This window comes from Rhinolophus ferrumequinum, chromosome 11, assembly GCF_004115265.2.
Source record: "Rhinolophus ferrumequinum isolate MPI-CBG mRhiFer1 chromosome 11, mRhiFer1_v1.p, whole genome shotgun sequence".
Classification (NCBI taxonomy): Eukaryota; Metazoa; Chordata; class Mammalia; order Chiroptera; family Rhinolophidae; genus Rhinolophus; species Rhinolophus ferrumequinum.
The window spans coordinates 70,699,838-70,715,156 of record NC_046294.1 but is presented as its reverse complement, the minus strand read 5'-3'; the positions used below and the strand labels follow the sequence as shown (position 1 = coordinate 70,715,156).

General features: G+C 35.8%; 1 protein-coding gene across 1 annotated transcript in view; it reads right to left on the bottom strand.

Annotated features, from left to right (window-relative positions):
* Positions 1–15,319, bottom strand: part of ARHGAP42 (Rho GTPase activating protein 42) — a 251,311-nt gene that overhangs the window by 147,895 nt on the left and 88,097 nt on the right. The window contains exon 3 of the mRNA XM_033121252.1: positions 11,615–11,676. Within this exon, the coding sequence (XP_032977143.1) occupies positions 11,615–11,676 (62 nt within the window). The remainder of the gene's footprint in view (positions 1–11,614; positions 11,677–15,319) is intronic.

Here is a 15,319-nt window from a genome sequence, read left to right as displayed (position 1 = left end):
ACTTTTCTGCCACCAAGGTTGTTAGATATAGTTATACACATGAAGAGTGCATCAGTTTTTCATACAGCAGTGTTTCTGCTAAAACTATGTTAAAGATCCAAAAGGTTTGGCAAGAAGTATGGAAATATGGTTCAAGTAAGGTCTTCACAGAGTAACCGTGTTTTCCAAGTGAAAAGGGGAAACATACTATCTTCAGGACCAGTCTGCGGTTTACCACTGCATTAGTAAGAAGTTAATCAAATTGTTTTAAGCTGGATCGTTATAGTAAATTTTCTTGTCTAGTATAGTTGAGGGAAAAGAAGAATGTTGGTTAAATCATTCTTTTTAACTGACTCACTGTATTGTTTTCCTATTTAGTTCCCCTTCAATATCTTAAAATAAAGCATTATAGTTTCACACATAAAAATCCTGCACATCCTTTTTTGAGTTATTTATTCTTAAGTATCTCATTGTTTTGTTACAATTTTTGAGGTGGTATACATAAATTTATTTATATCTATCAAACCTGGCTAGACTCATTATTTCTAATAAATTCTCTGTAGATTATTTAGGATTTTATATAGGGGAAACAAAATTAAGTCTTAGATCTTTTACACCTTTGGTTTTATTTTACTCCACAGACCAGGGGCCCTCCAAAACAATATTGAATTCAAGCAATAATAAATAGTGCACATCCTTGCCTGAGTTCTGATTCTTGTAAAGTGAATGTTTCTAATGTTTGGATGAATGAATATAATGTTTTCTAACTCCTGCAAAATTTCAGGCAGAATAGTATTCTGTTCAAATGACAATGTTTACTGGAAATTTCTAAGGCCATTACTACTCTGTAATAGACCAGAGTTGGGTGATTATCCAAATCACAATAATCCCCTTGTTCCTGAAAAAAGTGCTGACATTCAGAGAAACACATGCGACATACTTTGTCCCGTTTGCCTTGGGTGATTGGCCAAGGGTCTTGTGACTCTGGTTGGGCCAATCAGAGCCATATATAAAGTTTTTTGTTTGTTTAAGTTCACCATGGGAAACTAGACAGGTCCTCTCCTGTCTAGAAACAATTTCTGTCAGGCACCGTGAGAGCGTTTATGACTCACCAAGTGGAAGACGCCAACAAAGAGAATGAAGCTGATAAGGAAATGAAAGAGAGAGACAAAAAGCCTCTTAGAGGCCTCTAAGTTCAGGATTCTGGCTGTTCCTGCATCCCACAAGCAGAATGGCCCTTCCAACACATCAATGAGATGCCTCAGTGTCTTCTCAAACAATTTTCTGTTTGCCTTGCAAATAAATGCCCCGAGTAAAACCCAAGTAACAAATCACATGGTGAAATAACACAAGGCATCTTGGTAAGAATCCACTATGGAGTCACACTTTTGTCTTGAAATCATGAATTTTGATTCTACAACAAACAGCAAGTTTATAAATAATTTGTTATTTTTAATTAGTATTATAACTAAAGTAAAAGATAAGCTATTACACTATAATGTTATAAAATGTTACCATTTGGAGAAATTGGGTAAATATTACACAAGATTTCTCTTAGTCCTTAAAATTGTTCGTGAATTTATAATTCTCAAAATAAAAAAAGTTTAATTGAAAAAGCTTTAATTCTCTTATCTTGATAGTAATTAAATGTGCAATTTCTTCAGCAGTGCATGAACATTATGACTATGGTTCAATCATAAACAAAGACAAAAGGCTTTTGCTCACTGAAGAATATCTCAACTTATTTCTGCATATTTGGTTGATCAGCTGTTTCCCAACCATTCATGCTTTATTATGTTATTTTAAATCTCCCTTCATAACATCTTTTACTGCTGTTTTTCTAGTCTACTTTATGTCTACTTAGTTTTATTTTCTCCGCCCTTTAAAATTGAGTGTCCCTTCTAGGTCTTAAAAACTTTGGGGGGATGGTAATTCAATGTCTTTACATAGATTTACCTTTTATACTATCAAAGCATTTGTGCTTATGATAAAAAACAAAAACAAAAAACGCACACACAAAAAAAATCACGCACAAGTTTATAAATAATGTAGTAAAGACTAGTATGTCCTCAACCGTACCTGTGAAAAATTTCAAATGTATATTCGAAAGCACAAAGGTAAAAATGAAAAGATTTCCATATAATGTACAATTTTAAGACTCCAAAATAAAGCCTATACACCTGGGATAGATGGCAAAGGCAGCAAGATAAAATAACTAGAGATGGGAGGAAAGAGAGGGAAGCAGAGGTCCTATGTTTAGTAGTAAGCTACTGCTGCTCCTGTGAATATCCCCAGCCAGAAGCAGCCAAAACCTTAACATCCAAAAATTCTTGCCAAATAACAAACTGAAAAGGACATTTTTAATACAGTTTATATCTGGACAGAAAAAAATAATAATCAAAATAATGTGAAAGTTCTTTATTCCTATAAATTGACTGCTTTTAAAATAGAACGATGCGGTGGAAAAGCTCCCTTTAAATCCTTCCATAGACTCAAGGTTAATGTTAAAGAAAATAAAGGGATCTTGGGAAACAGGAAAATATAAAGATTGGATGCTTATTGTCATATACCCATTTTTAAATCTCTAAGTCTAGCAATTTGATATATACCCATGAAATACCAGCTGTGAGAGTGACGTCAATTACCAAAAAAAAAAAAAAAAAAAAAAAATCATGTCCAAATGTTAAGAAAACTGGTATACCAAAATACAAATATATTTTTAAAATTAGTGCTGATTCAGTTCCCTCTGCTAAGCGCTAGCCATGACAGCAGAACTTCCAACAGCATACAAACAATTTTACCAAGGAAAGTGCAAGCTTCTTTCCAAGTATTCTTTTGCAAGAGCTAATAAGTATGACAATCCAGTTTCAGTTTCATCTCTTTAATTCCCCTTTCTTATACTCTGGGGTAGAAGTGTTAACAAGCTTCTACCCCAGAGTATGTCATTTAGCAAAATGACTAAAAGCCAACCTGCCAGAATAGACTTCACTGTCTGACCACTACATCATATTTATTCTGAGATAATTTTAGAATTTTGACACCTTTCTAGTTGTTATTAAGGGTCCTTTTCCAGTTACAGAATCAAAAGACAAAATTTCATAAACATGAAGAGCCTGAAGTGTTTTCTGAATTCCTAGCAATTTCCCTATTCAAGTCTTTCACACTACATTGATGAATTTTACTCAAAGAAAACGTATTTACCTATTAGACTTAACCACAATGATTTAAGTCTGGGAAATGGTAAATAGGACGCTGTGATAACTCTCAACAACCACTCTGCTTTTCCTGTAGGCGCTACTAAATACCATACTACATTTTGGACAACCAAGATGGTTTTCTGAACACCTAATATATACCAAAAAAAAAAAGAAAAGAAAAAAAAAAAGATTACAAAAGAGATCAGGCCTCTGTACCCTCAGGGTTTTTAAAATTTAAATAAAAAAGGGAAGACCTGGAAGTCTAGTCCAAAGACCTGACACTGAGTCCTACATCTTGGGCTGTCACTTAACTTGAGTAATTCATTTACAGTCTATTTTAAGATTGTTTTAAGGATCAAAGAAAAATGTATATAAAGGTACTTTGCACACTTAAAAACCACAAATAAGTACTAGGACTATTACCAATAAAAAATAAAATCCACGATGGGTGCAGCCATGATGAATTGTGGGATCTGCAACCTCGCGATTCTACCTTAATACCACTTCAGCAGGTAACTGGAAACCAGGGAAATCATGGGAAGCCTCTACAATTCAATAAATGTGAAAATCGGAACTTTGTACATCGAGAACATTGAGATGGTTTATTTTTCCTTAATTTCAGATGAAATCACTATACCAAAATAATGTTGGCATGTAGGCCAGCATACGTAAAGTTTGTTTCTAACAGACGTTAACCTAAAACATACCAGAAATATAACCCATACTTATGCAGATCAAATGGTAACATATCATGCTTCATTTACCTGAGACAGGAAAACAAACTGGATTACTTCACAGATAATTGGACTTAGGTATATAACGGCATCGATGCCAGAAGCTCAAATTAATCAATCTTATCACCTACTGATGGCATTATGTAATGAAAAAAATGTATGGCAAAGATGAAACAAAGAAAATCTTTCACCAAGGGAGACAGGACATGCAATTTTCTCAACATTTAATATTCTCCAATTTCATGAATCCTTGGTTCAAAGAGGGACAAAAGACTTAAAATAGGTTTACTGAACATGTTTGGCTCTCACATGCCAAAATTTAATGTGCGAATTGTCAATGGACTGATGGATTAATTTCTTGCTAAATTATGTATGTGCCTGTTTAAATATGATAGAGGATTTAAAAATTAAGCTAATTTCAACACTTATAAAGCCTGTGATCTTCCTGAATTTTTCTAAGATATTGAAATACACCTAAAGCACTGAATAGAGCATCTCACATACTATATTAACAATATATGTTTGCTATTATGCAATTTTTAAGCAAAACAGTCTTCGTTTGTAACATGATGGATTATGTAAAGGCTTTGCAGGCCAACAACCTGGGTTTTTTAAACCCTCACGTACTACTTATTAGCTATATGCCTCTGAGTTTGCTGCTTTTTAAAATGGGTGTATTAATAACACGCATCTCAGAAGGCTGTAGTGCAGATTAGATTAGTTGAAAATATAAAGCAATTCCTGTAGCATTGCCTGGTACCTTGAAACGCTAGGGTCAGGTGTTGTTACCATTTATGGTAGTGCTTCCAATCGTGCTTATGTGACGTACATTATGTTTCTAACAAATTTCACGTGCTCAACAGCCACAGATGACTAGTGTCTAATGTATTGTGCATCACAGATATATTTTTAAAAATCTCTTGAGACTCATAATAGCTCAAAATCTTGCATCAATAACCAAGTAACTTAAGTTTCTGACAGTTTCCCTTTCATAAAGATCTAACACTATTTTGATTCTGTCCCTTATTAACCCTTATACAGGACTGCTTATGCTTTAAAAAAAAAAGTATAAGAAAGGAAAACAGAGGTTTTAATACTCTTATAAAAAAAAGTGAGTATTAAGGTTATATGGTTCCCTTCCCAGTCTCTCATGATTTTTTTGTTCCAAAGTAATACCCAGACACCTAGCCCATTTTAGGAAAATACTTTCATTACCCAAGGATAAAAAAGACTAATCCGGGCACTGAATATAAAGAACATAAGTCCTGGGAAACCTATAGCAAATTTGTACACTTACAGAGGTCAAAGGTCAAATGTGAATGTCACATGTTGTGAATGATGATGATTAAAACAGTTTCCTGTATTAATCAAAATGAAAATTAGAAGTCCATCTGCATAAATTCTTCAAGCTAAACATAACCTAAAATATTCTGCAGTTGAGGCTTCCTCAATGGGTGGTAAAGACATAATTAAGAAGCAAAAAATAATAAAACGACATTGCCACACACAGTTGTCAAGGTTAGGGATTCAGACTACTGAGAAAGTGAGGGGCCTCCAGGCAGGGGTAGAGGAGGCGCAGATCAGGTAAGTTGGACCCTCTGTCTTGAAGAATTCTGCAGCCACCGAGTCCACATCCTGTAAGTTTCTATTTGTTACTGTCCTACATCCCTACTATGGCCAAGTGGATAAATGGGACTTCGAGTAAACTATCCAAACAGCTATGTTTGATTCTCCAACTGATCTAAATGTCCTTTGTTGATTTTACCTCATCTGACCAAACTCTGGACTCGGCACCTCACGGCTCAATCTTCCCACCTATCTACACACTCATAGACTGGCTATACATTCCCATAGCTATACATTCCCATAGCTTTAAATACCCTCTACTGGTTGACAACTTCTAAATTTTTATCTCTAGTACCATCTGCTCCCCTGAACTCCAAACCCATATGTCCAGCTGTTCCCTAGATGAGGCTACTTAGATATCCTGTAGGCAGCTAAGTATTCAAAATCTAAATATTTTTCCCCCATCTCTTTCTTCTCCTCAATAAATGGAAATATCTTCTATGAGATGCATTGTTTTTCTTTTTAGTACTTACCACCATCAGACATAATTTGTTTAATGTCTCTTTTTCCCCAAAAGAATGCAAGCTTCATGAGCAGGAATTTCATTCACAATGTATAAGGACTAAGGGGGACTAATTTAGGCTGTATGGAAAAAGAAGGCCCCCATAGGTGACATATAGACTAAAGTCTGAAAGACAAATGGAGCCTATAACAGGGTATGCAGGATGTTCAAGGCAGAGGAAACGACAAACGCAGAGATTTAAGTCCAAAAGACTTAAATCACTTGTAGTGACATTAGGAGAAACAAACGCCCTGGGGCTGGAAAACAGGGAACAAGAGGGAGAGAACTGACAAGGGAGGAACGGAGAGTGGAGTATGTTTCTAAGGAGTCAAGAGAGGAAATGTCGAGTCCAATGGCCTAGAAATAAGAGAAACAAACAATATTCCAATACAAGTAACAAAGAAACAGTGACAAAGATCTCTGCCGGAAGACCTCAACTAAACATTTCATGCTTCCCTCAAGGGTTCTCTCTTGATATGTTTGTATTTGTTCAATTAATTTTTACCAACCTGCGATAAAATGGTAGCACTTGCTCAGCCATGTCAGCTGTGATCTGAAATAAAATAAGAGTTGTCCCTGTGGTGGTATGGAAACAGAAGAGACCTCACCACAGAGTTTATATGGCTTATTAATCCCTCTTTGCATTGGAGACAGTCTCAGAGTCTTTCCACCAGGGCACCTGAACTGAGACATCTCTAACCAAAATCATTTAAGTGCTGCATTCTATGGGGAAAAGTTCTAACATTTCCAATAAAGATGCATTTAAAAAAAGAAAAAAGCCTATGTCACTAGTCAATGCCATATCCTGACTGTAAGTAATAAACATTTTACTAGGGCTATTACAAAGGGCTATTAAATTATTTCTTATTTTTGTGTTGTTAAAAAGCTGATCTGGCGGAACTGCCGTCTTCCAGTAATTTGCCGAAATGACCAACACAGAGGGAAAGAGGAGAGGCCCCGCTCTGTGTTTTTTAGGCCTTTTAGAAAGCATGGAGTTATTCCTTTGGCCACATACATACATGCGAATCTACAAGAAAGGTGATACTGTAGACATCAAGAGAATGGGCACTGTTCACAAAGGAATGCCCTCTACACGTTACCATGGCAAAACTGGAAGAGTCTACAGTGTTACCCAGCATGCGGTTAGCACTGTTGTAAACAAACAAGGGCAAGATTCTTGCCAAGAGAATTAATGTACGTATTGAGCATGTTAAGCACGCTCAGAGCCTATAAGCTTCCTAAAGTATGTGAAGGAAAATGATCAAAAATAAAGGAAGCCAAAGAGAAAGGTACCTAGGTTCGATTGAAGCGCCAGCCTGCTGCACCCAGAGAAGCACACTCTGTGAGAACCAACAGAAAGGAGCCTGAGCTGCTGGAACCTATTCCCTAGGAATTCATGGCATGATAAGTGTAAAAAAAATGAAAGACCTCTGCACTGTTAAAAAGGCTATTCTGGTGTAGCCACATGTTGGCAGATGTCAATCACCATCTTGGAAAATGCTGTGTCATGGAAAATGGTTTTTCCAGTAAGAAACATAAATTGTATCCTTAAAAGTTTCTGAAGAAACATGTATTTCCTATTACTTTCTCAGAGTCACCTTTTTGTTGCACTAAAACTATGCATTTTTAGTTGGCTCTAGTAGAATTAAAAAAACATATATAAAGTTAATAGAAAGTGAAGAGAAGGTCACATTTCTGAAAATAATAAAATAAAAATAATATTAGACCTGGTCTTACATTATAGTAAAATGAAACCGGGATATGATATGATATGATATGATATTATGACCCAGTCTTATATTATAGTAAAATAAGACCAGGTCTTATATTAATTTTTGCTCCAAAAGACATATTAGAGCGGATTGTCTAGGTAGGTCTTATTTTCGGGGATACATGGTATATAATAATCATGATTTATCACCGAAAAACATAGAATGATTAAATAGCATAATGAATTACAGAACTCCTTTGCACATTCTTAGTATGTATACTTAAAATATTCCACTTCCTAAATAAAGCACTAATTTTTAAAACACAAATTCTTTAGCATAGCTTTGCCCAGCTATGGGCAAATCTGCTACCAGTTATACTTTCAGTTGTAGTAACATCAAATGACTAGAAGTGTTGATGAATCACTCCAATACTTAGATATGTGTTTAATAATTACTTTTACAGAATCTTTGTGGGAATGCAATCCATTAGGCCTTTATCTACAGAGATTTTTCATTATTTGCATTCTTTATTTCAGACCTCTGAAATGACAGAAAAAGCAATTAAAACCTATACAATATGACTTCACTCCTGAATGCAGAATTCCCTCCTTGCCTCAACATGAGAAACATGGCTGAGGCAGAAATAATGATCTTTGAAACACTAAGAGTTGGTGGTCCACTCTCCATCTCCACTGTTTATAAGACACTCGACCCCATTCTCAGCTATTGCCTCTCCTTGGTTTTTGTCTTTTATCCTGTCACCGTATTGGATATCTCAAGATCCTGCTCATAAAATATCCAAACCTCTGAGCTCAGCCTTCTCAATTCCTAAGACCTGACTTCCTGCTCAGCCACCTCTGAACTTCACTACCTGGGCCAGCTCCGTTGACAAGTTCAGCATTTTTCAACTCCCACTCCTGATCACAACTTCTGTGTCCTCTCTTAAAATCTCCTTTGTCCCTAGTGATCCTTCAACATAACTAAGTAATCGTGCTTGCCCTCTCTGCTTTCTAAGGATTTCAGTTACCCTCCTGTGTCAGTTATCACTATACTCAATCAGAAACCATTTTCATATTACACAAATTCATGTCCCTTTAATCCAGCACCACGTCTTCTATACCAACGACCAACTTAAATCTGTCCTCCCACCTGTTCTTACTGCTCAGAGTGAAAAGCTCTGGGTATTACTAAAAAAATCTATGAAAGCATGGGAATTCGTCTTTTCTTAACGTATTTATAATGCCTAACTTTAGTGGTTCTTTATCACTAACAAGCAGTCCCTTTTCTGTTGTATAACCTGCTTCTGGCTGTTCTAAACTATTTCTACAAACTCCTTTCACAGCAGATGACCATGTCTTCCTAACAGTATATTATCCACCTGTCCAACCAACCCATTTACTGTCCAAAGTTCTATGTTGTAACCAATCCTCTCTTCCTTTTCTCCCAACGCAAAGAAAGAGCATTTCCCCTGGTGCCTACAGGTCTCCTCAGTGCTATAAAAACATTGCCTGAGCTATTTTTTCTCCTACAACACACTTTCCCATATTCTTCAAACTAGTACATTTTCTAAAATTATAACCCAGGCTAGTTGGCTTATCACTCTTCTGAATTATTTTCCCAAGATTTGAATCACAACCTCACTCAACCTGGAACCATATACATTCCTCTGGCTTCCATGCCATTTCCAACTCTTTATTTTCACATACCTGTAACCACCCTTCCAGCATATTTGTCATCAGCTCCTCTCCTGGGCCATAAGGGCACATACTACCCACATCTCCCCCATGGAACTTGGAATAGGACTTCTATTGTGTAACCTCAGAGAACTGAAGTGAGGATTATGTGTAATACACTTAAAAGTGTCCTATTTAGCCTACAGATGTCAAAGTCACCTCCACAAAAAAGTTTTCTCTGATCTCCCCAGAATGGGTCCGTTTCCCATAATAGCTTATATATATCTAGTACAGATCCCATCGTATGGCTTTCTCTCTGATACTGGGACTAGACCACATAGTAGGCTGTTGTTCCCTAAGAAAATATGGTCACCTCTCTCCCCAGTTATTTCTTCCCCACCATATCTCCTTCTTAGCATGGCCACCAAATAAATCTTTCCTAAATCCCATATTGATCCTCTCATTTTCTATTCAGAAACTTGTAGCAATTTTCCCCACTGCCTATAACAAACACAACTTCTTAGTCCAGCTCTTAAACCCTGCATTTGGCCCAAACCAGCAATCAATCTTCTATTAATACCATCTAAGAACCATTGCCTTATTCTACAAATATACAAAGTCGGACAATTAAGTTCGAGAACTCATCCTAAAAAAACTGCTACAGACCACATTGCTGAATATCACTATGGTCATCTTCGAAGTACTCCCCTTGGAAAGCTATGCACTGACACCAGCCCCCAGTCCACCCTCCAAAGCAGTTTTAGAACTCTTTTCTAGAATCGCCATCAGAGTTGTCATTGTAATACCCTTGATGTCCTGATGTCATCAAAATGTCTCCCTTTCAATATTTCCTTTATCTTCAGGTACAGAAAGAAGTCATCGGGGGCCAGATCAGGTGAGTAGGGAGTGTGTTCCAATACAGTTATTTGTTTACTGGCTAAAAACTCCCTCACAGACAGTGCCACGTGAGCTAGTGCATTGTTGTGATTCAAGAGCGATGAATTGTTGGCAAAAATTTCAGGTTGTCTAACTTTTTCATGCAGCCTTTTCAGCACTTCCAAATAGTAAACTTGGTGAACTGTTTGTTTAGTTGGTACAAATTCATAATGCATAATCCCTCTGATATCAAAAAAGGTTAGCAATATCATTGCAACAAGTCTGTGAACTTAATTGTCAGACATCGTATATAGTCCTTTCTCCAACCTTGTACCTCTGCTCAGGCTCATTTATACGACTGCCGCCTCCTAGTTGTGTGATTCTGCCCTGGCTCAGGCAATGCTTCCCCCGAGTCAGGCCACCTTAAAGGTCCTCTCCTCAAATTGCTCTCCCTCATCTCGTTAGCAAAATGACTCCAAACTGTGCACATTTACTCCACACTCACATTTATTTATGTGTATGTATAATTCCCCAACAGGATGGGTGAAGTAAGTGATAGCAAAGATGGCATTTTAAACAAGCCTATAACCCTCAACTGACGATCAGTATCTTTATCACCTCCAACATTTATCATGTGCCAGGTGCTGCTACACATGCTTTACAACAATTCTGTGGGGTACACCCTACTATATTTCCCATGTACAAATGAGAACACTGGGTCATAGACAGGGGCCTTCACAGGAATTTCAACAATGGGTACAAAATTATATTTGTGAATGGATAAATGCATTAGTAATAATTGAGCATTGATACTGTTACATAAAGTAATCCATCAACCTAGAATATTTTTGCCAATCTTCCCACCCCCGCAAAACCCTCCCAGCCTTCAAGACCCTACTCAAATGTGCCCTTCAAAAAAGTGTCCTGCTAACACCTTGGCAAAATTAGTTGCTCGTTCCACGAATTGTCTTTAATACTTGTAGTGTATCTTTATTAGAACACTAAGGTTATTTAGAAGTTGCTCAATTAGAATGGGTTTCTTAATGGAAATTTGTTTAATATTTTTAATTCTCAGAAACACTAACTGGAAAGCAAAATGAATGTAATTTACATCTGCTGAACAAATGAAATAAATAGAAATGGCTTATCTTATTAGTAATATTTGATAATCAGACTTTTTTTTCTATAACATTTAGTACATCAAATGTATCAAATTATAAGCTCTCATATGGCTAAGTATAGTTCAGAAAGTCTATTCTTTCTTTTATTTTATCCAAACAAAGCATTATTCTTAAAAAATGAGCAATGGACTTACCAGTCTTCTCCTTTCTTCTTCTACTGTGATGAGTAGTCTTGCAAATTCTTTTAGTGATTGAGCTATTTAGAAGATAAATTTTAAAAAGAAGCATTAAACTCTTTTTAGTGCTAGTATCCACTTGCACAGGAATAAACATCACAATGCAGCTAGTTATAAATTTGTATATATCCTGCGGTTTTATGTTTATATAAGCATAAAACAGTAAATACATTAGGATCTCAATGACTAACAGCTATAGATAAGAGATGTCTGGGTGCTGTAATTTGAAGTTAAGCACGGGTCAAGTGTGCTATTCTTTTTTTTCAAAGACACTAGAGGAATAGTTTACATATATAATATATATAAAAATACACATTAATAAATAAAAGTACAAGATTGGAATCACTTCTAAACCGAATACTACAAATAATGAAAAATATAAACCAAATACTACAAATAATTAAAAATATATTAAATCTGTAAGAAGCAAAAAAAAAAAAAAAATCTGTAAGAAGCAATAAATCCAGTCCTATTTAGATGTACTGAGTAGCAGCCAACAATACAAGGTCTCTCCCACTGACTTCTTTGTAGAAGTTCAACAGTTATAGATACTGAAGAAACAGATTTTGTATTCCTCCCGTATCCGAGATACTTTAGATCATTGTTAGTGTGGTGGGATGACCACCAGCAACAGCATTCTGCGAACTTCTTAGAAATACAGACTCTCAGGCCCCATCCCAGAACCTGCATGTTAACAAGATCCCCAAGTGACCTGTTTGCATATTAAAGTTGAGAAGCACCACATTAGAAAACTACCTGAACCTATATTGCCATGGGTTGGGGAAAATATCAAATATTCAGGAACACTGAAAGAACAAGCCAAAAATAAATAGGGACTTAACAGTAGCATATTCTTTAAAAATGCTTAGTCCCAAATGGTGATTGTAAAAAAGTAATTCATTCACATCAATTTGTGTACCTTATACTTAATATGAATTATTAACTGAAGTTGAGATGTTTTGTTACAATACTACCCTGTTTCCCTGAAAATAAGACCTAGCCAGACAATCAGCTCTAATGCATCTTTTGGAGCAAAGATTAATATAAGACCTGGTCTTATTTTACTATAATATAAGATCAGGTCTAATATAATATAACATAATATAATGTAATACCCAGTCTTATTTCACTATAAGACCCGGTATAATATAATACAATATAATATAATACTGGGTCTTATATTAATTTTTGCTCCGAAAGGCCCATTAGAGCTGATTGTCTGGCTAGGTCTTATTTTCGGGGAAACACGGTAACAAAACAAACAAGATGAATGCAAATTTGTTTTTGTTTAAGCATTGAAACCTCCCTTCTATGCCCTTACACTTTAGGCTCCCTCCTCCCCTTGCTTCACCCTCAGTAACACTGAAAACATTCTGTGAGACCGTAAGTCTAGTAAATCCAGCCTAAAACCTACAATACAGGCTTACAAGTAAGTGAAGAAAACAAATCAAGTCACATCAACAGAATTTACTAAGGAAGAGAGAAAAACGTTTTCTTTTCAAGAATTTAAAATTCCAATCTAGGATTTTTTTTCCACCTCTTTTAAGAACTGCTAGGCTTACACTACACTAAGCTGATTTGAAATGCTACCCTTATGATTACTTCACATTGGGTTTTATTCACAGTTACCAAAACAGAAATCAAAGGATTACCTAGGAGATTCAGATTAATCTGATAAACACATTACAGTCCTTAGAGTAAAGATAACTTTTTTTTTAGAAGTTTTAATTTCTTCAAAAATAACTCTTATCAGTGGTGCAATACAACACAGTTTTTGTTTGTTTGGTTGGTTTGTTTTTTTAATGAAGAAGCTATGCTCAAAAAGTATACTTTATTGTCAGAATCTTTACTACCAGTGCTCAAAATACTTGAGGCATTAGGGATCTATTCTAGAGTGTCAGCAGGGGAGCCAATTATGGTCTGACCATATCATCAACACTAACTGAAATAATATCACATGTTCTAGAAAATAAAATTATTATTTACAGAGTCTTATGCTAAAAGGAAGGGTAACATTTGGGTGTGGGGAAGTCTGAAAACAGAAAAGTTATCAGATAGTCTTCCAGGTGTTGGAAGAAGCATGTATAGGAAGTGAATAAATAAATATATATCAGATAATATGTATCAGATATATAAAATCGCTTCTCTGCCTTTTGGCTAAGATCAAGTATAAAAACATAAACATTATATATGATAACTATATACATACATATATTCACTTCCATATATATATAAAATCTATTGTTCTGTCTCAAGACTTCCAGCCTCCACCCAGAATCTCGAAATAAGTCACCAGAAACACAACCAAGTATTCTCACTTTTTCTTGTAAGGGTTAGCAGCCATCAAAGGGGAGAGATCAGGAAGCAGTTTTCTAAGTCCCGTTACTCAAAAGAGATACTGTGGGACAGTGAAAAGAAAAGCCAAGTTTGGGGACCAGACAAGCCAGAGTGAGAATAGCACTAGTTGTGTAAACTTGTCTAAATTACTTCACACATTGGAAGATCAGTCTTTCTCATCATTAAAATAAAGGCCGTATTATTTACCTTACTAGTTGATTTGAAGATTTTAAAATTATGTAGGTAAGTATTTATCGTGATGCCAGGCAAATACCAAGTGTTCAATAGAAGGGAGCTATTAAGATAAAATATTAAACTACATTTACCATGAGCACAGACTTGTGGCAAATATCTTCAGCAGTACTCATGCAGCAATCCAGTTTTGACAACAGGGAGTTGAACAGAAAAACTTTTACGAATATATAGATTTTAACTGGAGTGTATAATAGCATATTAAGGTTCTGTATTTTCAGTAAAGAAAGCATTCCATCATCTTTCTGGCGGCTATCTACTACCACTGAAGTTCTCTCTGGGTGTCAAAAAAAAAAAAAAAGTGTCACCAAAACGTTGGATGGTGGGAGGCAATGTTAACATGCCTGCAGAGAAAGAAGCCAAGAGATAAATCAGTTTGGGTTACAGGAATAGAGGCAGCAGGTAATCCTAAAGGTGAGAAAATAAGAGGAAATATAAATAGAAAGAGCAGTCAAAAGTCTGTATAAGAAGCACTTTAACTCCAGATTTCTAACTCAATTCTCCCAAACTTTTTAATGAAAGAAAAACAAAACAAAAAAACCCTCACACTCCTATGCTTCTTTTTATCGGAAGCCACTGGATGACACACTCTGACAAAATATGGGACTAAACCAAGAGAAGAAGATATGGACTCTAGAAACAGGAGGTCCAATATAGAAAAGCAGCAAATGGAATTCTTAGGACAACCCAGATCCACGTATTCCAGTACAACAGTTGTGTAACCGGTCAAGAGAGGATCTTACCTAAACTGGAGCAATAGGTAAGGGGCTCCAGGAAATGTCCCCAGAAAAAGGAAAACAGAACTGATCAATATCCTGATATGTCAATGTAATGAAATGTTTATACTCCTTTTTTTAATAAGGAAATTCAAAGGCAATTATTAACTCCTGGGAAATCAAAGTTATACACAAGTAAGAACAATCAAAATAAATGAAATAGCTAAGTTGGGAGTAATATGTACAAAGTCACTGTAATACAAACATTAAAAATAGATTTTGGCAAAATTAAGTTTTAACAATTGAGAGAATAGGGGAAAGGAGCACGGAGATAGTATGAACTCAAGATATAGTGTGA